The sequence below is a fragment of the Hyperolius riggenbachi genome, chromosome 1, assembly GCF_040937935.1.
Source record: "Hyperolius riggenbachi isolate aHypRig1 chromosome 1, aHypRig1.pri, whole genome shotgun sequence".
In the NCBI taxonomy this organism is placed as follows: Eukaryota; Metazoa; Chordata; class Amphibia; order Anura; family Hyperoliidae; genus Hyperolius; species Hyperolius riggenbachi.
Window position 1 is genome coordinate 516,147,329 of NC_090646.1, and position 26,384 is coordinate 516,173,712.

A 26,384-nucleotide genomic window follows, 5' to 3' on the forward strand; every position below is an offset into this window, starting at 1 on the left:
CCACCTTAAGTGTCCATGGCCATGCAAGACAAAGCAAAGCCTCTCAGGACTGCTCAGCTGGTGCTGGTTACCTTAAAGGTGGCCATACACTCGTCAGATTAGCAGCAGATAGATCATCAGATAGATTTCTTATCTGATGTGTTTAGGAACATTTTTTACTAGGATTATAATTCCAATAGATTTCAGTTTGAAATCTATTGAAAATCGATCTGATGGCATTTTTTTGCCATCAGATTTCCATTAGGGCCAATGCAAAATGATAAGCAATCTCAACAGATCGACCTAGATTTTCCACCCTGCCAGATCGATTGAAATCAATCGAAATCGGACGCCAATCGGTCGATCAGTCAACCGATTTGCAATCGATCGATTCTGATCGATCAGAAAATCGGCTGAGTGTATGGGCCCCTTAAAACTGATCCGAGATGAAAAACTAACTCTAGCAAGTAACTTGTCTATATATCTTATCTAAAGTCTGTGTAAAATAAAGTTTAGTTTACACAGCAAATCTAGCTGCAAACAGCTTCAACAGAATGATTATTTCTTCCTGTGATACAATGACAGCAGCCATGCTGTTTGTAAACATTACACACAGGCAAGCTTATCTGCATCTTCAGCATTCAGCCTATAAAAAAAAAAACTAATCCCCCTGCCTCTGAAATCTCTGGCTAGTAATACCTCCCCCTCCTCCTGCGCAGACTGAGCTCCCATGAACCCTTGCTACTGTCTGAAAATGCCAAGGCTCTCTGAAAAGCTGTGGGCAAGGCTTGTTCAGTTTATAGGGAATTAGAGTATTAAAACAACAAAGTATTTGGCTTGAGGAATGTCCCATAAACTATATGAAAGGAACACAATTATGCAATGAGTAAAAGTTCATCTCGGATCCACTTTAAAGTTAACGAAGAGGCAAAAAGAAAAAAAAGTTAGATACCTACCTATGGAGAGGGGAGGCTCTGTATCCTGTAGAGCCTTCCCTGTCTTCTCTTGTACCCCTCATTCCAGCACTGTCACCCTCGTTTAGTTAGCCGCCTTGGGAGGCTTCAGAAATGCTCAGGGACACAAGTGCTTCCGAAGACGGGTGGCTCCATACTGCGCACGCGTGAGTGCACACAAGTGTGCTCACATGTGCAGTATGGAGCCGCCTGTCTTCGGAAAACACTCGGGGAGATGAGTGCTTCCAAAGCCTCCCAAGGTATCTCATGTATTTGACCAATTGGCCAAGTACACAAATTGGGGGTGTCAATGCTGGAATGAGGGGTACAAGAGGACAGGGAAGGATCCAGAGTCTTTCCTGTCCATAGGTAAGTATTGAACTTTTTTTTTGCCTTTACATTTAATGCCAATATTCTGACTGCAAAGTACATGAAGGTTTGTGTGAGTGCACAGGCACCTGATTGGCATACTAATGAAATCGTAAGCTATTTCTACCAAACAAGAAGCACAGGGTTTAATGTGAACAGATTCTCTGTTTTATTCTTCAATCAGTAATATCTTCAAAGTTGCGGACTGTACGTATGGACATCAGTACAGGATTCTAAATCACATAAAAGAATGAAATCGCCGCCGGGAGACTTGGGCGCAGGATACAGCCGATATACTGTACAGCTTACCCTACTGCTGCACAAGTCCCGGCGGCGTTAATTTGTATTCCCCCTCCAGGTCCACGTGGATGGTAGAGAATGCTATTGCTGGAGGTTGAATTAGTGTTTTAAAAGGAACTTCAGCTCAGTCTTCTGATGGCGCCGAAGTTACTCACTGCGCGCCGCTATAGCCGCAATTCCTATTACGGTGCTGGATTCCGTGTGTTCGCCTGATTGTCCCTTTCAGGTGAGATCTTTCCAGCCTGCTCAATTGATAGTTTTGATTGATTCCAGATAGAAATCAATCTAAGTTACGACCAGGCAGCCATGTATGGTAAATTTGATAACATTTCCGGATACAATGCAAATAGTTTTTAGCACTAATTAGATGGCACAGTATGGCCCTCGTCACCAGCAGGTGTTAATTATATTAAGTAGAACATGTAGTCACCGGTACAAATTCTTAGTGAAAATAAGCTTTATTACATCAAGTAATAAATACATACAAAGATGCAAATAGACTCATTGTTTTCCTCCAACGAGTTACAGCCTATTGTGAATATGAAGTAATAATCATGAGGCAGATAGTTACATCCACCGGCAGAAAAGGCATCACCTCCATGCATGTTGAATGGCTAGCAAAGCTTTTATGGACATGCAGATGCATAGGTTAATGTTGCAAATCCCTTCAAACAAACCTACTAGCTAAACAGAATACCTAAGGGCTGATTCACTAAGACTAGTACAAAGCAAGCTGGAGCAGGGACTCAGATTGCAAGTCTTACCATGGGCAACCATTCCACTTTTTCACCAGTTTCCTTCACACCAATCTTAGTAAGGGCCCATTTCCATTACACGCAGATTGGATGCAGAAAAACTGACTCCAATGAATGCCTATGGGAAAATCTGCATCAGAAAAATCGCGTTTAGTGGAAACAGGCCCATAGACATTCATTGGAGTCAGTTTTTCTGCATCCAATCTGCGTGTAGTGGAAACAGGCCCTTAATCAGCCACCTCCAAAAATATTTCAAGCAAAAAAAAAAAAAAAAAACATTTCTGTTGTAGAAATTTCCACACTATGAATTTTCAGACCGCTCAGGGTGAAACTCCACAGCTGCCATTTGTCTTAAAAATAAAACAAACAGATATGCCACGGTTTTAATTCTAAAGTAGAATGGTGCATACACACGCAATACTGCTGAGGCCTGAAGGGATTTGAGTGACAGTGCTGTACAGATGCCTTGCTCTGCTGTAGCAGAGCAGGGTGAGGCGTTTGTTGCCATGAAGGGGGGAGGAGGGACATCTTAGGGGTCACTCTCTTTTACAGACTGGATCTTTAAAGAGAAGATTAGGTGGATTAAAATTGAAAAATCAGATGCCTAAGAAGAGAGAAGCCTCTGGATCCTCCAAAAGCTTCCTATAAACTCCTGTAGACCGCCACCATTGTCAGGGACCCTAAACTGAGAAGGATATGGATTTTTCCTTTTAAAATAATACGAGTTGCCTGACTCTCCTGCTGATCCTGTGTATCTAATACTTTTAGCCACAGCCTCTCAACAAGCATGCAGATCTGACTGAAGTCAGACTGGATTAGCTGCATGCTTGTTTCAGGTGTGTTTCAGCCACTGCTGCAGCCAAAGAGGTCAGAGGGATAGCCAGGCAACTGGTATTGTTTAAAAGGAAACATCCATATCCTTTTCAGTTAAGGTTCCCTTTAAGATTGCGACAGCGCTCCTGTTTGTGCACTAATGTGGCCATACTGTGCCTGCGCAGGAGCACAGAGCCACTTCTGGTGGAACGGTTTCTGCTTAATGCGCAGGCATGACCATAAATAATAGTTTACATACGGCCGCATTTTTACACAAACATATCCCCAAAGCTGTTGTTGGTTATGTTACGGGGGTCAACGGCGGTGGCTAGGAGGACATTCTCAGCCAAGCATCTCAGGTACACTGTAAACTCAATACATACATGCAATTCTCAGCCGAGTTTAGTAGAGCATGTGTACGCACCTGAACTTCAGACTTCAATGCAAAGGTGCAAGGATGTCTTAGGCCTCGTTCACATCTCCGCAGCGCGTACGATCGCACACCATCTGTACTGCTGCCCGCTGCGCTGCTGATCCCTTCCATTTACAGTGATGGGATTAGCTCTGCACTTGCAGGCAACAGTACGCAAGCGCTTCATACCGCATCGTACTGCTGCGCAGTGCAGTAGATGTGAACAGTAGAAGAGCTGTCTATGCCCTTCTGCCGTTCCTGCGTTTCAGCACATCATATGCACTTCCAAATGCACACGGAAGCGCGTATGATGTGAACGAGGCCTTCCCTGTACAGCCAGTCTAGTGATTCATGCAGCTCTAACAAACTGCATAGCTAGCCATATAAGGCTGCACTTTTCTGTGTCATCTGGCTGCTCATTGGACAATGGACCAACATAATGGCACTGCTGATTCATTGTCCAATGATACACACCAAGCTACACAGCTGAAACAATACGTAACCGCATTCTTGTACAGACTGTGCAGTCTGGCACAGAAGTGTGAATCACAAGTCTGGCTGATCAGGAGTAACATTTCCCTATTGGCAGAAGAGTTTATTTATGGGCGTTTACTTGTATATGTGGAGATTTACATAAGAGGCAAGCAAGGACATAATGAACAGTTAACTAAGTACCATAACATAAAAGGACCAATCAAGCTATACTACAAATTAGCACACATACAGAAGCTATAACATTTATAAATCTGTTATTGAAATGCCATTGTCTGTAGATATACCACATTATATAAATGATACAGGGCTTAAACATCTGACAGGGGAAAATATTGTTTGTGATCATTTTAGCAGTCCGTTTGATGTCTGTACAAGTCTCCCCCTTCTTCTGCACCTCTTACAACCTCGGCAAAAAGCAGCTGCTACAATTTTTGGGGGCCCAATTGCTTTGTCTGCTGCAAAGAAATTCCAATCTCTCCACAGGACAGTAGAGGCCAGTTTATGCCATTTGGCTCAGCATGCATGAACTATCGCGGCTTGCCTGCAGACAATTGGCCGAAACAGTCACCAATAATTAGAGACTGAATTCTGAAGATATAAAGTCAGCCTCACAGCTATATAACTAGAAGTGTCAAAGAGACACTCTGCAGTACTGCTACCCATATTTCTGCAGTTTCAGGTTCATTATAAAGCATCTCTTAATGTAAAGGCCAGAATCATGACAAGTGCGCATCAATCTTCCAGCTGCTAGAAGTGGCCACTGCCTCCAACTGATGGACAGATACCAGAACTGCTGGGTTCAGTTAGAGGTGAGCAAAAGGACAGAGATGGTGCCAATACTGCAGTAACATTGTGATTATGTAGAATTTGTGCAGTATTCCTGCCATCTTCATGCACAACTCCTCACTATCACAATACTAGCACTGTCCCCTTGATCAACTCTAATCTGAATATTTGAGTTAACGCCTCTGAACTCATAGGTGACTATGCTCAGAGCATTTGGTTGCCAAGGCATGGAGCTTCATACTGAAAGATGCTCTGTGTGCTTCTGTGCAATGAAGGATTACAGCACTCACTGTTGTCAGAACAGATATGTTACTATAGGGTGCTATTGGAAAGTGAGGTCAGAATCACTATAATAAAAATAAAAAAAATCTGTTGTAAAAGGATCACACAGTCTGCCATCATTGCTCCCTTGCATATCACCTGGCTATTACACTTGCAGCTTCAGTAGACTCCAAAAGGGCAAAGGTCCAGCACAACAGCCAGGGAAAAAAATGATAGCCTCCATATCCCCTCAACTTTTCTTTAGTCCAACTTGTAGTTTAGGTTTATTGGTCCTTTAATTAAAAAAAAAAACTGTACTTTTTAAAGCACTGAAAAGCAAAGTCTGATAATGGAGATATATTGCATTAAGGATTGTACCATATTTCAGAGTAATGTCTGCATAATAAGCACTATACATATTAAAAGTGCTGCTGAGAGTTGTTGTATGCCAGCCAGAGCCAACTGCAAAAAAAAAAAAAAAAAGCCATTTATAGGACTTTCTCAAATGTTGCATTTTCCTGGTTGATTTGAAAATCCAGTAAAATTTTACCTATAGAAGTCAATGGCAATGTAGTCTTTTGAGGGATTCAGAAGGTGAAGAAGTGAATGCAGCATTTTAGGGACTATCTGCTGTTTTTGACATGTATAGCGCTGCCCCTATGTAGGGGTTTCCCAGAGCGGGGACAAAATGAATAATGCAATATATCTAAATTACTGACCAAGATGTCCTTTTAACACATCCTATCCAGAATACTTTAAAAGGTACAGTTCTTCAACAAACAGATTCATATTCGCAAAGAAAAAACATGCATTTTACTAAGAGAAAGAAACAGGTTATGAAGCGTCTGATCATAATGCAATAACACTGCTGTAACAGGAAGTGTGTACCAGAAGGATAAAAGGAAATATATGGTAGCTTATGATACATATCATGAATTTCCTTGGACTCTTAGAAAAAGAATCTGAAAGAGTCAAATGTGTATATATATAAACCTGACTAGTTATCCTGTCTCGTACATATATATGGAAATTCTGTTTACTAGTAAAAATTGCATCATAGGTTTAGCAGCTTTACAGTACATTAGAGGGATCCCAAAGAACAATGTGAATCCCACAAACTAAATAATCCGAAAGACTGCCCTGAAGGATTATAAATCCAGAAACAAGATATATCTTTGTATGGTGCAGAGACGTGGTGCTGGGTGCAGCTATGATCTGGCATTTCGCTCTGTCTCAGCCAAGCATTCTCGTACCAGACCCCTGGCATGGATGATTCCTGAGGAGAAAGTAAACAGAACCAGTCACAGACATCCACTCCAAAACTGCTGTGGCAATTACAGTTCACCCTCCTGGAATAGATATTTGTCCTATTGTTTACACTGCCTGTCAAAAGTTTGAAAACTGCATCCTGTAAAGTATGAGGCATAGGGATGTGCTCACTTATGTACCATAAATTTTGTGGGTTTTCTGCACACAAAGTTGTTGGTTTTTTTTGGAGGGGGGGGGGTAGTGTTTACAAAAACTACGCAACACATACGTAAATAGCTTAACTCTTGTTATACAATTAATGCATGCACTGCATGTATAATGTACATTAATAGCTGACTTGATCAGCGTGTTAGCCAGTACTACTCGTTATACAGGCAACGTATGCATTGTGTGTACTGTATAACACAAGTTACGCTATTTATGTAATAGGTGTTAAGTAGTTTGTGTAACGCCAGTTAAATCCTTTGTGCATTGTATACACGCATGGAGTTGAGTTGCAGCTGCTACCAGTGTTAGGAAGTCTTGCTCAACGACTCCTTACTGAATAGGTGCTGGCTTACTGAACAGGAAGAGCCGGGATTTGAAGCCAGGTCGCCTGCCTCAGAGGCAGAGCCCTTACCCAGTACTCTACAGCCACAAGCATACACTCCATATGGACCCAGCACAGGCGAAGCCTTTCTTATTTATTTACTATGAACTAAGTCATTACAGGTAAGGTAGATGCATTTGTGAAGGGAACAAGATTTCCATGTGCAGAAATCTATATAAAAATATCAAGAGTTTATTTGGGGGGGGGGGGGGGGGGACATCCCTGGGAGCTGCATTGCATGTTTTCTGCATCTGGACTGTGAGATAAAATTTTGTCATGCTTCTCACAAGAAGACCACAAATGTTCGTAGTTTGCTGAATATTTAGTAATAGCTTCAAAGTTGCTGCTTAGAAATGAATGTTGTACAGACACACTCGGCTCCTAGCATGTTCTATTCTATTGGGAAAAAGATGTGAAGATCTACCCCAAAACCGGCTGCCCATTCTGCCAGATTACTAAAGGGGAAACCAACAACACTCAGGCAGGGAACACACTTGACTTTCAGTTTTCCGCACGCGTTTTTCTGCATACTTTTTCTGCACACTAAGTGTGTTTCCATGCAGGAAAACGCGCACATTTTTCACAGCAGCTGATGTAATTGATACAGAAAACTGCCAAAATGTGCAGAATCAGGATGCAGAATGTCAGTTTTTTTTTCTGCGGGTGAACAACACAGTAAGTGTGTACTAACACATTGATTAATATGGAGTTCTCAGTTTTTCTGTGCAGAAAACGCGTACGAAAACAGTCAAGTGTGTTCCCTGCCTGAATGACATCTGTACTGTATACACTCTAGACTTTCAGCCAACCATGATGGTTTTGAGCAAGGAAAAAAATACAGTGTTTGTAACTTTAGAGAAGAAATTATAGATTGAGGGTTAAAACATCTAGCTAGCCATTCTTGTTTAGTAGTATAGCACTCCCACCCTCATGTTTGACTGTGGGTGTGAGATATTTGATAAGGTATTTTCAAGGATAACTGAAGTAAGACGAAGATGGAACTAAAGACAATCATCTGTCTTTAGTTCCTGCCTCGCAGCTAAAGACATTGGTATGCCGTGTGTGTACCCTTGCTGTACACAAAGAACAAAACTATACCGTTCAGTGATGGCAGATTGGAGGTCAGAAGTTACTTTTGACCACTCATAAATGGAGGACCATCTGTGACTGCTAGCAGATTGGAGGGACAGTGGGCACAATGCAGCAGATTGGGGGTTCGTTACTGCGCACTCAAATCTGTGGGTGCACGATACAATAGTGTGCTCAGAAAACCACATGTAGCAGGAGCATGTTCATGTCTAATCTGTATAGTGAACACTAAAGTACTGTGCATGCAAGCTTGTGTTAAAATACTTCAGCGTGTGGAGACGCCCCTTGTAAAAATGGCAGGTATGGTTACTGTATTACAATTGCATACATTCTTATTTAGAATTTGAATGATTACAACCTGCTTATTTAATAGAGTTTTAAATGCTCTCTACTGACTACTGTCAGATTAGTGTGGTGGAGGCATGTGTGACTGCAGACAGATAGGCCAGCAGTGTCTGCCGGGAGCAGGGCCGGGCCGAGGCATAGGCTGGAGAGGCTCCAGCCTCAGGGCGCAGAGTAGGAGGGGGCGCAGAATTAATTCAGCTGTCATTCCTAATTGTGTTTGAAGCAGAAATAAATAAGAAAAGGGGATACATGGCAGTGACTGCAAGCCAGATAACTAGATATTAAGGTGTTGGGGAGGTTGTGGGCCCTGTGGCGCCTCTTAGTCTAATAGCAATCAGTGTGTGACGGCTGGATTGGCAGGGAGGAAGGGGCGCACTTTGGTGTCTCAGCCTTGGGTGCTGGAGGACCTTGTCCCGGCTCTGGCCGGGAGATTGCAGGGATACTTGTGACTGCTGGCAGATTATGGAGCCATGTCTCATTGCTGGTAGATGGCAGAGGGTCCACTTGTGACTGCTTGAAGATCAGCTGTCTACCCGTGATTTCTGGGCCACACTGTGCTGCTCACTTGGCCATTATTCTCATGGAGCGGTGTCTCTGCAAAACCACTGCTTTTGAGAATGCTACATTCCTAGCCTTGCCTCCCCATCAGTAATTGGGCAGTGTTTTGAGAAGAGGGGGTTTGAGGGGTACCTGTAGGAGTGGGTAGCCAGTGCCATGCAGGTGTGAAATGAGTTAGGGGGACAGGAAGGATGCATATGCTCCATGGACTGCTCCCTACCACTACTGCAAAAATATTGAAATGTAAAATACATGTGTTAAAGTGGAACTGAACTCTTGCACAGGACAGAAGGAAAACAGAGAGAAATGCACCCTGTATGTATTTAGAGAGTTTAGCCTGTTTAATCCCACCTTATTTGTGTCTAATAACAAGTTGTAATGTGATCTCTCCCCTGGGTTAGGTGGTTGCCACAGCAGAGAGATGGCAGATAAGCTCATTTGAAAGCACAGGATGTTATCAATATGTCTGCTTCCATGAATCAGGAAGTAGACACGCTGCAGATGTATTGCAGGATTTGTATTAGCTGTAACAAATAAATGGGTTTTTTTTTGGTTTGTTTGGTTATTATGCTGTTGTGTATATTTTAGAGCAGAGAGGAGTTCTGAGTTCAGGTCCACTTTAACATATTTATAACAAGTACATTTCTCTTAAATAAAAAAACACTAACTTACTTCTATGTTGCTGTTGCTTACAGTAGGCAGTAAAATCTGACAGATCGAACAGGTTTTGAAATAGTCCAACTCTTCATAGGGGGGGGGTTCTCATTTATTCTTTACTAAAGCAATCCCTAGAAATAATCTATAGACAGATGCCAGCCAGCCTGCCTACTCTTTTGCACACTATTTTGGAAGTTGGGCTTCAGGAAGTGCTTTTGAGGCCCCATTTACACTTACCGCAATGCGTCACACTGCATCGCTTCCACCTAACGCACCTCATTGCAATGGCCATTAAAGTGAATGGAACATGACACACTTCTATGCAACAGAAGTGCTTCAGCTGACGGAGAAGCTACAGTGCATTATCATGCACCACCGGAAGCAATAAAAGTCAGTGGTAACTGCACATATGCAGATTTTCAGATGAAGTATTTCCTGTCCAGCAGTATGCATGTGACCTTTTTGAAGGCAGGTTGCCTCCAAATTTCCGGTCAATGCAGTCCGCAGCATGTAACAAAGGTGAAGTAATGGCGAGTGTCATGGTGCAGTCCCATGTGGTAGCCATTTTTGTATGCACAAGTCACACCGCACCAAGTGTAAAACAACCCTGAAAATAAAGAAAATCCTAAGAATCCCGTATGAGGAGATGGATTAGTCCAAAACTTGCCAGATCTGTTACTTTTTATTTTTACTGCCTACTGTAAGCAACAGGAACATAGGAAAAATGTACTTTTAGTGCATTTTAATCTGGGATAAATTTACTTTTTAAAAGTATGTACACATGTATTTTAAAAAATGTAAGTAGTTAGTTTGCCCCATCTGTGTGTGCTCTGTGCTGTCGAGGCCCTTGTACCAAAGCCACCTCTGACTTGGATAGCAGTGCTGGAACTAGCTGGGCAGGCCTGGTGTGTGGGCTGGCAGTCAGGAATGGGAAGCCGCACTTACACATCCACCATTCAATCACTGTGCTTGATGACACAGTCACATGTAGTTTCTTCCACACGGCTTTTTCTGATCTCTGCCTCCTCCACATTTCAGCAACGGATTGTGGCTTTATGTGTGTTTCTAGAGTCCCACTTTAATGTTACAATACAATAACATTTCTATAGCGCTTTCATCCCATAGGACTCAAAGCGCTTAGGCTCTCTCAGATTCAGTAGTTGGTAGTAGGATGAAGTATTCACACAACAAAAGTTATATTTCTGCAAATGACAAACTGAACAGGTGGGTTTTTAGTCTGGATTTAAACACGTCCAGGGATGGAGCTGTCCTCATCTGCTGAGGTAAGGAGTTCCAAAACGTAGGAGCAGCATAACAGAAGGCTCTGGGACCAAAGGTTTCCAAGTGGACTCTGGATATGACTAGATTATTAGAAACTGTGGATCTGACATTGCAGGGATTACTACACAGCTGTAACATTTCTTTCATGTATCCAGGGCCCAGATTATTTAGAGATTTAAATGTCAGTAGGCCGATCTTGTATATAACTTAAAGGGATACTGTAGGGGGGGGGGGGGGGGGGGTCGGGGGAAAATGAGTTGAACTTACCCGGGGCTTCTAATGGTCCCCTGCAGACATCCTGTGCCCACCGATGCTCCGGCCCCGCCTCCGGTTCACTTCTGGAATTTCAGACTTTAAAGTCAGAAAAACATTGCGCCTGTGTTACCATGTCCTCGATCCCGCTGATGTCACCAGGAGTGTACTGCACAAGCACAGACCATACTGGGCCTGCACAGTATGCTCCTGGTGACATCAGCGGGATCGAGGACACGGCAACGCAGGCGCAGTGGTTTTCAGACTTTAAAGTCTGAAATTCCAGAAGTTAACTGGAGGCGGGGCCGGAGCATCGGTGAGTGGCTGCGCGGGCACAGGATGTCTGCGGGGGACCATTAGAAGCCCTGGGTAAATTCAACTCATTTTCCCCTGACCCCCCTACAGTGTCCCTTTAATGCCATCTATGTGATTCCGCTGTATTTACATAACATACATACATCCTTACCTCGTTTTAGTCTTTCCATTGCACTTTTACTGCCTGCATAGGTTGGTCTAATTTCTTTACCCAGCTCTTCTATGATGGCAAGGAGTTCTGCATACTTGCTTTGGGGTACCTGGTTGCTGTTTGTGCCCTATAAATAATACAATAAACAAAGATGTTGGTGCTATATAAATACTAAATACGGTAATAATGATCATTATATATTATTTAGTGGTACAGTTCTACAGAAGATGTTAGTGCTAAACATATCAATAATTAAAATAACAGGAGCCACAGAGTCTTTAGCCAGTATAGTTATATATAAGTCAATGAGCTGAATGGCATTTGGACATCAGGTGTTCTGATCCCACCCATGACTTGACGCATGCATGTTCCACCATTGACGCATGCATGTTTGTTGGAGGTAGAAACCAAAAATGACTTAAGACAACAGATCTGCATGACAGCTAGGCAACTGAATATGTTATTTAAAAAAGGAATATAAAGTGAGAGGAACATGGAGGCTGACATATTTAAACAATGCATATTGCCTGGCTGTCCTGCTGAGCCTCTGCCTCTAATACGTTTAGCCATAGACCCTGAAAAAGCATGCAGATTAGATGTCTCTGACAAAAATCTGACAAGATTCACTGCATAGTTAATATTAATAGTTGGGTCTCTGTAACCAGCTGCCAAATCGCATAATCATGCATCTTATACCCGGTTTGCATGTATAACCTTGTGCTACGTTATACAACATTGTGCTACCTCTCCGACACCCATTGTTAATTTTATATGTATTGCTATTTATTGTCCAGCACTGCATAATATGTTGGTTCTATATAAATATAGCGTGTCTGATCCAGGAAAAACTGATGCCAAAAGGACCAGCAGGATGCCAGACAACTAGTATTGATTAACAAAAAAGAAATATGGCAGCCTCCATATAGCTCTCGCTTCCCCCTAAATTGGCTCCAGATTATGACGGACATATGACTATGGTAGCGATTAGATTGTGAACTCCCCTGAGGGACAGTTACTGACAAGACATTATATATGGGGAGACGTTAAAGAGAGCCCGAGGCGGGTTATAAATAAATAAATAGGCTACCTGATCTTGGGCGGAGGAGGGGTAAGCGGATCAGGTAGCCACTCCCCGCCGCACTGGCTCACTTTCACTTTCCTGACCTATAGGTCACAACGCTGCAAGGAGAGACTGTGTCTCTCGCAGCATGCAGTGAGGCCAGGGGAGCAGCAGGGGGCGCAGCCAGGGAGAGAGAGCTGCCCTATGGCAGCTGTGGAAACCCAGCAGGAACACCCCTGGCGGACGTTTTGAACAGGGAATCCCTCTCCCTGTGTTTACCTCCAAGATAGTGTCAAATATTGTCGCTAATATCGGGGGGCTATAGCGCAGCGGTGAGGGGGCAGAGAGCGCCAGTGTGAGGACACAGAGGTATGTCATAAGGCAGAGAACATGCTGCTGTGTCCCAGCTGTTATGATTAGGAGTTATCACATACTTAAGGAGCACTGGCCCTTTAGTAGTCAGTGCCAAACAGTTGAATGCTGGGGGTTCTTTTTATCTAGACGATTATATATTCCTCTTCCATTAATTTCCCTGCCTATCTGCTTATCTGCTGCTGCAGTGGGAGTGTCTGAAGACTCTGGGAGGAGGGCAGCTAATGAATACACAATGAGCAAGAGAGGGGGGGGGGGGGACAAGAGTAAGGGAGGTTATGATGTCAGTATTGGCTTAGCCAAGATGGCCACTGTCTAGAATAGGATTTTCTTCTTTTCCTTTATAAAATTCACAGGAATCATTACGTGTGTAGCACAATACACGTTATGCAAGTAGAACGTACGTGTGTGTGTGTGTGTGCGTGCGTGCGTGCGTATTTTTATGTGTTTTTTTATTTCTAGGTTAGCATGGGTATTTAAGGCTAGACATATGGGGGGGGGGGGGGGGAGTTACGGTTCAGCATCGGTAGAGGGTGGGTTAAGTGTGAGAATAGGGTTAGGTTTAGCTGTAGTAAAATATCGGTATCTATTGCGGATATTTTACTATCATCATTGGCACTGCAAGAGTATATTATCAATAAGTTTACCAATATTCTACTATCGTCTATTTCTGGTCACTTTTTTTTCATGTACACATTTCCTGTCACCTGCACTCATCCATACTGAAGCAACTTTTCAGCCCATAGCTTTGTTCCTTGGTGCTGATGGGAGCTTCCTGCTTCCTGTACACAGGACAGCACAAGCAGCTCAGTGTATGAACTGTCTAGCTGCCGGCAGATTCAGACAAAATAATCATGAATATTGTGAACAGAAGTGTCTGTTTTTCAAGGCTTCCCAGAGCTCGAAAACAGTGTGAGAGCATGGCCTAGATTACTTACATAGAGTGTATTATTAGCAGACAAGTTTGCAACTCTGATCAAGGTCATAGCATAATATAGCAAGGGTTGCTAAAGGTTAGTAATTAATCATTTGTATTATTGCAGCAGAGATAGATGTCTACAAAGGCTGTTATCCAGGGGAAGGGCTGCAAAAGGGTGATCCTGCACACTAAGGAAGCTAAAAATGGAATAGGAATGGTGCATGTTAAGCACGTGGATGAGAGGAGACGCTACCCAAAGGAGGGGGCTACATGGTAGAGGGAATTGTTTTATGTGGAAGAGCAACTGCTGTAAATGGGGGCTGCATGTGAAAATGGGAACTGTTTTATGTTGAGGAGAGGCTGTTTCACGTGTGTAGAGCTATGTATGTTAGAGAGGACTGTTAGTAAGAAGAGGCTCTTGCACATACAGGCTGCACCTGGGAGCCAAGCTAAGGTGCATCTCATGCTGATGAAATAAACAGAACACTAGATGTCTGTGCTGTGCTGTTCTTCAGACTCTGTACAGTGCGGTTCTTTAGAACAGGTGTCACTTCCCCACACCCACCAGTCATATACCTGCTTCAGGCAATGGCTGTATCTGACTCATGGCCAAGAGGAAATAGATTATTTTTCTAGTAAAGGAGGCCACTAAATTAGATAGGCAAAACACCTATGCCTCATTCTGACAGCCAGGCAAAATTGCAACTTGTGGTAAAGAAATAAACAGATTTTAACCCTTCTTACCTGTGTATACCCTAAAGAAGGGGGTCCATAGTCATTTACCAGCTGTCTGTACTGTGCAGAGGATGCTATGCTAGTTGAGGGAGAATGAGCACTTACACTTACAGCTGTGGGAAAAAAATATAAAAAAACAATCAAACAGTAAAAATATGGAAAAAGCAGCATTTACTAGACATATCATGCAGAAAGAACAAATGCATCATTGTCATTCCACTAAACCATCACAATGGAGCATAGTTTCCATGGTGCTCAGCTTAGCCAGTGGGTCTGGAAAGATATCCATGCTGAGAGAGTAGAAATGGAAAAACAAGTTGAATAAGCACATGCTTTCATCAGCTTCTAGACTCATGCACTTATAAAGCATCTGCACAGAGCATTTCAAGTGAGCACATATCTCATGTACTTATTGAAATGTCTGCTTAAAGTGCAACTCCAGCCAGAATGTTTGGTGAGTTTTACATAAAGTGTGGGAGGCAGTGGTGTAGCTAAGGAGCTGTGGGCCCTGATGCAAGTTTTACATTGCCCCCCGCCCCAAGCACTCTATACGTAACAATTGATACAACACACCAAAACTACAGTGTCAGAGGTGCAAGAAGGGGGATGGGAAACAGTTTGTTAATGATTACCACTATTCAAAGTATCTATAGGAGTGATTATTATGAGCACAGGACCAATAGAGAGCCAACACTACAGTTAAGGGAGGGCCCCACTGGCCCAAGGGCCCCGATGCGGTCGCTACCTCTGCACCCCCTATTGCTACGAACCTGGTGGGAGGTTAGAACAGGTCAGGGATTTACTGTTGTCTATGTTCCAATTCAGGGAGACAGGGAGATTTTCTCTCAGTTCTTGTTTCTGGAGACCTTGTAACTAGGGCCGGGAGTTAGGGATGGCTCTGCCTAGGAAAACTCACGGAGAAGCACATGATCAGTTTGATCGGCTGATAAATTTGTTAGCCTGACTGGCTGGTCATGATCATAAGTTAAACCAGGCAGTCATCGCAGCAAATCAGAACCTTACAGATCTATCAGCTGATTATTATTAATTTATAAAGCGCCAACATATTCTCTGGCGCTGTACAAAGTGCTGGTGCACACCGAGCGGGTTTTTCGGCGTTTTTGCAGCCGCTTGCGGCTGCGGATACGCCTGGTCAATGTATCTCAATGGGGTGGTTCACACCAGAGCGGGAGGCGTTTTGCAGAAACGCATACTCCCGGGGTGAGGCATTTTTTGGATTGCGGAGGCGTTTCTGCCTCCAATCTAAAGTATAGGAAAAACGCAAACCGCTCTGAAAAACGGCAGTTCAGAGCGGTTTGCCAGGCGTTTTTGTTACAGAAGCTGTTCAGTAACAGCTTTACTGTAACAATATATGAAATCTACTACACCAAAAACGCTTCACAAAAACCGCAAAATGCGAGCTGAAACGCTACAGAAAAATAAGAAAAAGTTTCAAAATCTGCTAGCATTTTGCGGATCTGCTAGCGGGTTTTTGTGTGCACCAGGCCTAAGAAACAAACATGGTACAAAATAATACAGACAATGATATACACTAGTGTACAAAATACAGAGTTGGTACAAAGTACAGAATTGGTAATAACAGCGACATAATTGATATGAATTATGAATAAATGTGTAACAAAATCCAAAACACAAAAGGGTGAGAGAGCCCTGCCCTTGTGAGCTTACAATCTAAAAGATCAAACTGATCACATGCTTCTCAATGAGTTCTCCTAGGCAGGGCCATCCCTACCGGGACTGAGAAGATGAGCAGAATCAGCTCAAACGAGAAGCAAACACAGAAGAAAACCTCACAGATGTACTAATACTTATAAATAGGGATTATCACAGATATGCAAATTCTTCAGAGTTTATGCAAATGTATGCAAATATATGCAGCTTGAAAATTGACCAATTAATTTATACCTGGGTTTACATTAAGGCTGCTTACACACCAAGACGTTACAGGCGCACGTTAGTGCGCCTGTAACGCTCCCCCAACGCACAGCAATGTAACACAAGTGGGCTGTTCACACAGCCCACGTTGCGTTACATGTAACGCTGCACGTTCTGTGCAAAGTGCAGCATGCTACGGCGTTGGAGCGGCTATAGCCGCGTTAGACTGTTTGCACATGCGCAGTGGGGGGCGGAGGAGGCGGGGAGAGCCAGCTACAGTAGCTGCGCACATGGCTACTTAATATTCACTGCACTGGCGGGCGCTGATTGGCCGGCGGGACCACGTGATGCGGAGTGTCTCGCTCCGCATCACGTGGTCCCGCTGGCCAATCAGCGCCACTCTGGGAGACATTATAGGACTCGAGCCGCCTAACGCGGCTCACTCTACCGTCGGCTCTTGCAGCACCATACGTTGTGTTAGGTGCACGTTATGCGACCTTAACGTGCCACCTAATGCAACGTCTTGGTGTGCAAGAAGCCTAAGTCTACTTTCACACCAAGACGTTGCGTTTTAGGGGACGTTAAGGTCGCATAACTTGCCCCTAACGCAACACCTGGTGGTGTTGGATGTGGACGCCAGAGTGAGCCACGTTGTGCAGCTCACTCTGGCGTCCGTGATGCGTACTTTGTGACACATGCGGCATCACGTGGTCCCACCAGCCAAACGCTGCAAAAAGCGGCCGCTCCAGGAAGTAAACACTGCACGTCACAAAGTGCAGTGAATATTAATTAGCCATGTGCCTGGCCGCTCTCCCCTCCTCCCCAACATTACTGAGCATGTGCAAGCAGTCTAACGCGGCTTATCCGCCTATAACGTACTGCATGCAGTACTTTCTCTTGACGTCTAGCGTTACAATGTAACGCAACGTGGGCACTGTGAACAGCCCATTAATTTTTCATTACTGTGCGGTGGGCTGCGTTACAGGCTGCTCTAACGTCCCACTGTGAAAGCAGCCTAAAGGATACCCGAACTGACGTGACATGATGAGATAGACATGTGTATGTACAGTGCCTAGCACACAAATAACTATGCGGTGTTCCTTTTTTTCCACTTTCTCTGCCTGAAAGAGTTAAATATCAGGTATGCAAGTGCCTGACTCAGTCCTGACTCAGACAGGGAGTGACTACAGTGTGACCCTCACTGATAAGAAATTCCAACTATAAAACACTGTCCTAGCAGAAAATGGCTTCTGAGAGCAAGAAAGAGGTAAAAAGGGGAATTTCTTATCAGTGAGGGTCACAGTGTAGTCACTTCCTGTCTGAGTCAGGACTGAGTCAGCCACTTACATACCTGATATTTAACTCTTTCAGGCAGAAAAAGGAACATAGCATAGTTATTTGTGTGCTAGGCACTGTACAAACACATGTCTATCTCATCCTGTCACGTCAGTTCGGGTATCCTTTAGGCTGCTTTCACAGTGGGACGTTAGAGCAGCCTGTAACGCAGCCCACCGCACAGTAATCCTTTAATTGGTCCATTTTCAAACTGCATACATTTGCATAAAAAAATTGCATCTCATTGATCATTCCTACTTATATACAGTACATTCCCCCTCCTCTTCTCCACATGGCTGCTCCTCCTCTCAGTACATCCCAAAAGAAGATAAACTAAGTGGCAGCGATCCAAGAAGGCAATCTGTTAAAAAAAAAACAAAAAAACACCATGCTCCCCTCTGTAGATGGAGAGGAGGGTGGGTGACAATAGACCACACCCTGTGAAACACAGTGGCACTGCTGCACAAGTCATGCAACCATGGCAATAAGGGGCGAGAATAAGGTACTTGGCACATTTTTTTTTAAAAAACTTGCAGTTATGCGTATTGGCTGTGCAGGAGAAGAGGCTGCAAAGATGAGGAAAAAAATATTTTCATACGCAAATGCTTCAATAAGATTCTAGTATTAATTTAGCTTAGAAAAATTCAATAGAGGCACATTTTAAAGCCATTCTTAAAGTAATTTGAACATTTCTCCACATCTACATTATTGTAACAAACAAGGAAGAAACTACGGTAGGTTTGTTCTTAACCCTCCTGGCGGTCTATTAAAAACCGCCAGGGGGCAGCGCAGCCGTTTTTTTGAATTTTATTTTTTTTTTTAAATCATGTAGCGAGCCTAGGGCAGCGGCATCGGCATCCCCCTACCCTCTTCGATCGCCTCCGGCGATCAAACAACGGGATTTCCTGGAGGGCTTCCCTCCATGGCGATGGGGCGGGATGACGTCACCGACGTCATGACGTCACCGACGTCATGACGTCTAAGGGAGCCCCGATCCACCCCTCAGCGCTGCCTGGCGCTGATAGGCCAGGCAGCGCACGGGGTCTGGGGGGGGGGGGCTCTGCGGCTTGGCGGATAGTGGCGAATCAGCGCGGGGCGGCGGCGATCGGTGTGCTCACGCAGCTAGCACTTTGCAGCAAAAAAAAAAAATTGCGCCAATCGGCCCAGCAGGGCCTGAGAAAACCTCCTGCGCGGCTTACCCCGAACTACGTTCGGGGTTACCGCCAGGAAGGTTAAAGAAACTTGAGAAAAACATATCACAAGGCTTTATACTTGGGGCTTCTTCCAGCCTCCTGTAGTCCCTCTGCTCCCTCCCTGTCCTCCTGTGAAGTCCATGACCCCCCTGCTGGGTTGTGGGTCACTGCGTATGCCAGGCCCGGATTTACTGCACAGGAGCCTATAGGCACAGATGTCCTGGCACCTCAGACTTCTTCCTTTATGAACCTAAAAATCCACACTGAACTGCCAGTGTGCTGGTTGTCCCAGCTGTCACTTCTCTCTTACTTCCCTTGCCCAGTATTAGGTAGTTAGAACAACCTCAGTATTCAGTAGCTAGAGGTGCCCCTAGTATTAGGTAGCTAGAAGAACCTCAGTATTAAGTAACTAGATGTGCCCCCAGTATTAGGTAGCTAGAAGAATTCAGTGGCCTAGTGGTGCTCCTGACTGAAGGGAGATCTCATCAGTGGAATGCTGAGACCAGGGTGAGTAACCTCCCATTTGCACTCTCATCGGGACTCTGCATAGGGAAGGAGGGAGAGAGACGCTTGGGGAGGGGAGTGAGCAGCCCTTCCATCAGGCGCTTGTAGGCACGACTACAGTGCTTAATGGTAAATCCAGCCACAGTGTATGCGCCATTCCAGGTCATGAGTCTTCTCTGTCGAGCTCTCATGTCCAGGAGCATTCTGTGCAAGCGTAGTTACATTCTTAGCAAACTACAAATGTGCAAAACACTCTCAGCTATGGGAGTTTAACAGGGCAGACTGGGGGAGAACAGAGGGGACTGGATGGACTACACTGGAAAAAGCCCCTGTGATGTGTTTGTTTCAAGTACACTTTAAAGAAAATCTGTAATGAAAAAAACTCCCCTGGGAGGTACTCTCCTCGGGTGGGGGAAGCCTCCGGATCCTATTGAGGCTTCCCCCATCCTCCTCGGTCCCACGGCGGCGGCGAAAATCCTACCGGAGCAGCAGCGATGTAAATATTTACCTCTTGGCTCCAGCGCAGGCGCAGTATCCGCTCTCTGCACAGAGACAGGTGAATATAGCCGATCTCCGTCGGGCCACTCTACTGCGCAGGCGCAAGTCTCCTGCGCCTGCGCAGTAGAGCAGACCCGACGGAGATCAGCTATTTTCACCTATCTCCGTGCGAAGAGCCGCAACAGCGCCCCCGCTGGAGCCAGTAAAGGTAAATATTGCACAGCCCGACAATTGTCGCCTGTGCGTTCCGTGGGCTGCAGCAAGATCGCTGTGGGACACAGGAGGACGGGGGAAGCCTCGATAGGGTCCAGAGGCTTCCCCCTACTGAGGTGAGTACTCCCCAGGGGAACTTTTTTCAGTACAGGTTTTTTTTAAGCTAAACTTGCAAGTACATTTCCACAGGTGCACTCGCCTATAACTGTGCCACCTTTTCTGCCTTGTCTGTGTGCCTCATCTATCTGTGCCATCCAGCCACTCCCCATTTGTAAGTACAATTTGTGCATCAGGCCCAAATAGTTATTTTCATGCACTGTAGTACTCTAGTTATAAATATTGAGTGAATATGGGCACATCTGCTCGTGTACATCAGCATTATTCATCAGTATGTATAAAGCTAACCGATGAGCACTACTGTAGGGGATAACTACAAATACCAGGATCAGAGAACCCAAGACCAATCTGAGATTATTGTGAAATTAAGCTGATCACGCCCAGGCCAAGAACTGAATATTCCCTTTCATGATTAATATTCCTGGACTGATATAGCAGTCAGGGAGTATTGACTGATGCACCACACTGCAGCCCTGACTTTGATGTTTCAGCAGAAATTTGATTGAAATCTATACAACCCTCCACTATTCATCACTTTGCTCAAATAGACAACTGCTCCGTCAATAAGGATTTTACACCACTCCTCATCCATCAACTGATTTAAAAGAAAAAAGGCCGGTTTTAGGCATTCAGTCCAAATGATTGTCTCTACTTGGAATCAGCTGGTTCCACTGCCAACACTAGGCAAACCTTTAAAGAATACCCAAGGTAAGAGGGATATGGAGACATATTTATTTCCTTGTAAACAATGCTAGTTGCCTAGCAGCCATGTTGATCTTCTGGCGTACGTAGTGTCTAAGTCAAAAGCCTGGAACAAGCATAATGCTAATCTAGTAAATCCTGAGTCAGAGTACCTGATCTGCTGCATGCTTGTTCAGGGTCTATAGCTAAATGTATTAGTCACAGGATCAGGAGGACTGTCAGGCAACTAGTATTGTTTAAAAGGAAATAAATATGGCAGCCTCCATACTCCTCCCACCTTGGGTTCCCTTTAAAGAAAAGCCTTATGCAAATTCTAGGGGGTTCTCAGCAGGATAGCCAGGCAACTGGTATTGCTTAAAAGGAAATAAGTATGTCAGCCTCCATATTCCCCTCATTTCAGTTATGCTTTAAAGACAACTGAAGAGAAAGGAATACAGAGGCTGACATATTGATTTCTTTTAAAGGACAATTGTTGTGAGAAGTATATGGAGGCTGTCATATTTATTTCCTTTTAAGCAATACCAGTTGCCTATGTTGCTGATTCTCTGCCTCTAATACTTATAGCCATAGACCCTGAACAAGCATAGGAGATCAAGTGTTTCTGACATTATTGTCAGATCAGATAAGATTAGCTGCATGCTTGTTTCTGGTGTGATTCAGACACAACTGGAGCCAAATAGACCAGCAGGCTGCCCTTCAACTGGTATTCTTTAAAAGGAACTAAACATGGCAGCCACCACATTCTTCTCACTTCAGCTGCCCTTCAAATTTAGCCTGTATCAAAATATTTATGGAGCGAGATTCAGTACTAACAGTAGTCAGTGGATGCTTCAGAGCCTTCTCTGATCCTCCACAACCCCTCCACTGTCAGCCAGAACTGTCTTCTTCTCTTGCAGCTGCACTCCCCTCCATATACAAGTGCGACCCCACTGTGCAGTATTGAATATTGTGAAAAGGTTCTCAGCACCGGAATGCTGTGAAGGGAGTAGGATGATGGGGGAAGCCTCTGGGCTATCCAGACTCCCTACTGAGGAAAGAATCTTTTTTTTTCCCCTTCTATTGCTTCAGGTGTACTCAAAGATTTGCAGCTACACAATGCTTTAGGCTAGGTTCACAGTGGGACGCACTGCAATGTTAAGTCTATGTGACGTTCACAATGCAATGTTAGCATTGCGGTGTAACGTGTTGCGTTATAGTAACGCACTGCTGCAGTGAGATACCGTTAAACACGCAATTTAACAGGTACAGGGAAGCATACTCTTCGTTGTATGGGTGCTTCACTGTATGCAAAGTAACACAGCGGTAATGCGCGGTATGACTTTTTTGTTCTGTTGAATTGTTGCATTCGTGTTACATAGTTATTTTGGTTGAAAAAAGACATACGTCCATCGAGTTCAACCAGTACAAAGTACAACACCAAACACCGTCGTTGTCGTGTCTGCTTGAGGGAGGTAAGACCACCACTTCCTCCTTCAATTTTGCCATTTAAGTTGGTTTTTAAGCTCATTTAATCTAATCTTATACTTTTGGCGCCTCTGTTCATTGTATACAATTTTGAGTCCACCCTTGGTGGAGGGTTGCTACCCTTTCTTCCTGTCTACAGAGAGCGACTTCTTAATCCTGAGTGGGGTCAGGACAATCTCCCCACCTGCCTTTACAGTGGTTGCCTGCTGGTGACCCTGACTTGTGAGTATCTAGCAATACAAACTTATTGCCACCTTGTCCAGTACGAATTACACTATTGGGGCTCTTGGTGTTCCCTGTTTTTAAAGTACAACACCAGCCTGCTCCCTCACATATCCCTGTTGATCCAGAGGAAGGTGAAAAAACCCTTACAAGGCATGGTCCAATTAGCACAGGAAACACAACGTCCCACTGTGAACCTAGCCTCAAAAGAGAAAATAAAAGCTTTTTTTCCAAAGTTACCACTTATACCATACATTAATCAAGGTTTATGGTTTAGAAATCTGTCTTGCTCAGTTTTGGGTTTAGCTATGCTTCAACAGTCATAATTTTATCATGACTTTTTTCTTTTTTTTATAATTTTATCAATACATTTTATTTAAAATGGAAAATGTTGACACTACTTCATATTACTGAATTATAAATAAGAGAAATAATAAATTGTTGCAAGCTAATAGCCTACATGTAATCCTTCCCTACCAGTCAGCATCCTGCACTTACACAAGCCTCCGCTAGAGGTCTCAGCATCGCTCGCTTGTTTCAGATCAATCAGCAGCCCTTGGGGAGCCGATCATGGAGGCGCCGAAACGGACTTGATCAAAGGGCTCCTGCTGATCCGTGCATGACGCGCTTGTCACCGGGGCCACGATCCCCCATCCGCCCTTCCAATCCCCCCGTATAGTCGCCCGAATGCGCCGCGCTTCCCGTGCCGCCTGTGGGTAAGCCGAAGCGTGGCAGGATGTGACCTTATTCCGCCGGCCAGCAGAACTCTCCCCAGGTATCCTCCGCCCGGATCCCGCTCTCTCCCCTAAATCCGCCGGGCCCCGGCCGCCCCCCCTGCTAATAACTTGCCGTGCTGCCTCCCCAGTCACTTACCCGGGCTGCCGTGGTTGCCAGCGAGCTGCTGGTTAGGTTTGAAAGCCATTCCTAGAGACATGACTGCCGAGAGGAGAGCAATTCACCCACAACAACAAATAAAATGTCCTGAAATCCACTGAAGCGTCTCTTGTCTGTCTCCCACAGACACTTTTTGTTGTTTACAGCGACGGCACCGGCAAATATGGCGTCACTCTATACTGACACCCACAATGCCAGGACCGCTCCAGACGCCCGCCACGGGCTCCAGGCAGCGACCCGGGACACCTCAAACCCCCCCAGGGAGCTAAATGCCCCAAGCAATGCAGCAAGCAGTCCTTTTACGGCGGGATTTATACACTTTAGATATTTTTTTCTCTTTTCACAAAGAGGATGTTAAGAGTTAACTGAAAGTGTGAATACAAAGTGTGTACAATGGCGTGGCACGCCTTATTTTTAAAACTTTTTTTTTTAGGTATTTTTTTTTAACTGACATACAAGATGCAGTTTTAACAGCTGAAAAAAAATAAATACACAAAACTTAGAAAAAAAATATAAATATTTTTTATATATATTTTTTTTAATTTTGCTCCAACTTTAACATGCCACATGCTAATCTCATTCAGTTTATATTAAGTTTTCACATTTTTATGACAAAATGAATGGAGTGATTATTATTGGGGAGTCAGGGGGCTGAAACAATTGTCACATGGACAGTATTAAATGCATACATAATTTATGTAGAACAATTTCTTTTGCTGTAGGAAGAAAAAGATGGTCGCCTTGCAGAGAGGAGGATGCATCCTCAATGCCCTTTTGTATAATTTCTGCCACCTGCCATCACAATGCACCCCTTCAGGGGAGCCCAGGCAATGCTGAAATGAAGTAGTAATCTGTCACAGAGCCTGAATTGCTGTACACTTTTTTTTTCCTCTCAGTACAAAAAGACAATAATGATCTATAGTACATAAAATCCTTCAATTAAAATTATTTTAAGCCATTAAAAGGCTCTGCTTAGCTCCCCTAGTAAAGGTGCGAGGCACGCAGTGTGATCAGGGTTTATGTCTCGGATGAATGATTTTGTCAGTATTAACAGCCATTTTGTGACGTATGGGCTCAAAGCAGCTAATGTGACTGCAAGAGAATAAAAGAGAGCAGAAGATGGATGTCAGCAAAGAGCAATCACTGCATAATCTTCTCTTTATGTAACCTGTATGGTGGGGCATTTGCATGCATCACACTCAGCTGCTTTGCTGACTTTTACAGCAGCAAATAGGTCAATGCTAATCACAGTTTCTGAGAGAATTTTAACCATTTGTCCTAATATTCCATCAAGCAGTCTGCTGCTAGTTATTTTTTTTTTTATAAGCTTATGGATTGTAATTGATTTAAAAGCACTGCAGAAATATCTTCGCTGGTTCAGACACTTAATTTAACATCTTTAAAAGATGTAAGGCCAGATGACGCATCAGAATGGGACTATTTTTGCTGGCACGGTGTACATCCTGGTCAGGAAAGAATGAGGGATGAGGGTATCCTGCTTTATTTCAAAACCAAACTTTTTTTCCCCAGGTTTCTGTATAATTCTTAGGCCACTGACATATTCTAGCCAGTCATATGGATTCATGCCTCTGTCTACAAAGTGAAGGGTGTATAAATAAATATATGAAAATACTAAGTTTTAGAAGTGTGAGGACTGGTTTATATTGGCACTTAAGGTAAATAGATCCGTTGCCGACCCGTTGGGCCTGATCACTTTGGCTCTTAAGGTCAGTTTCTGATCCGTTACAGAGCCCTTCTCATGTGCCTGCCATCATCTCCTGAAGGCTTCTGCACACCCAAGGATGGCTGGGTGAGACCACACCTTGCTATTTCCAGACTCTATATTGGTTGCTTGCCGCTAGTCTCCGCCCAAAGCCAAGGGGAAAGGTCGAGCTTGCTGTTCAGTGCCATGGCAGCGCTCAGCGCCAGATCCTAGATGCACATAGACTGCTGCATGGGCAGGTGCCGGACGGCACTCTGGATAGCAGTGGACAACGCACAGAGGTATGTGTATCCAGCATGAACATACATCTGAGATTAGCTAAGGTAGCTTTTCCTCAGGTCAGGTGTCCTTTACTGTTATTTTTTGTATTGGTAGCCAAAATCACACATTAGGTTCGTGTTCAAGTTGTAATAGCTTAACTAGACATAAAGCCAAAACTGTAGGACAGTATAGCATCATTCGATATGGCCTAGGTCAGATATATATACGTTTTCCACTCCAAGTATGTTGGAACTCCCCTTCCATGTATATCACTTCCCTCCTATTCCATGTGTCTCTTGCATTAGTAAAAGCCATGTACTGCAGACCCTCTCTTTCATGTACAGCTCCCTAAGGCATCAGCTTCCCTTTTTCATGTGTTGCTGCCCATTGGTAGCTTTCTCTTTCATATGTAGCAAGCCCTATTTCAGGTCCAGATGCCCCCTGGGCTGCAGCCGCTCCGGTCCTGGGTATGGTTATGTATTACATCATGATCTAATGCATAGCTGATTCTGTCTTTGTTCCAAGCTTCACAAAATCACCAACAAAGCAGGACTGAGCGTTTGAGAAGGTAGCCAGCATTGTGATATAATCAGATACTAAAGCACAGTAAGGTGATGTCCGTAGAAATTACACTGTAGATAGTAGCC

General features: G+C 44.2%; 1 protein-coding gene across 1 annotated transcript; it reads right to left on the bottom strand.

Annotated features, from left to right (window-relative positions):
* Nucleotides 1-2,040: 2,040 nt before the first annotated feature.
* On the bottom strand, nt 2,041-24,035 carry CDK2AP1 (cyclin dependent kinase 2 associated protein 1). The gene is made up of 4 exons (XM_068244389.1): nt 23,733-24,035; nt 14,725-14,828; nt 11,630-11,756; nt 2,041-6,399 (listed from the first exon to the last, which is right to left on the bottom strand). Exons 1-4 carry the CDS (start codon nt 23,791-23,793, stop codon nt 6,332-6,334), a joined length of 360 nt encoding a protein of 119 aa, XP_068100490.1. The 5' UTR covers nt 23,794-24,035; the 3' UTR covers nt 2,041-6,331.
* Between the last annotated feature and the right edge of the window lie 2,349 nt (nt 24,036-26,384).

Coding starts and splice junctions, on each gene's coding strand:
- CDK2AP1 (XM_068244389.1), bottom strand. CDS start 23,793: ATGTCTCTAGGAATGGCTTTCAAACCTAACCAGCAGCTCGCTGGCAAC. Junction 14,829..23,732: donor TGGCAACCACGGCAGCCCGG/GTAAGTGACTGG, acceptor TTTTTCCCACAG/CTGTAAGTGTAAGTGCTCAT. Junction 11,757..14,724: donor CTTCTTTAGGGTATACACAG/GTAAGAAGGGTT, acceptor TATTATTTATAG/GGCACAAACAGCAACCAGGT.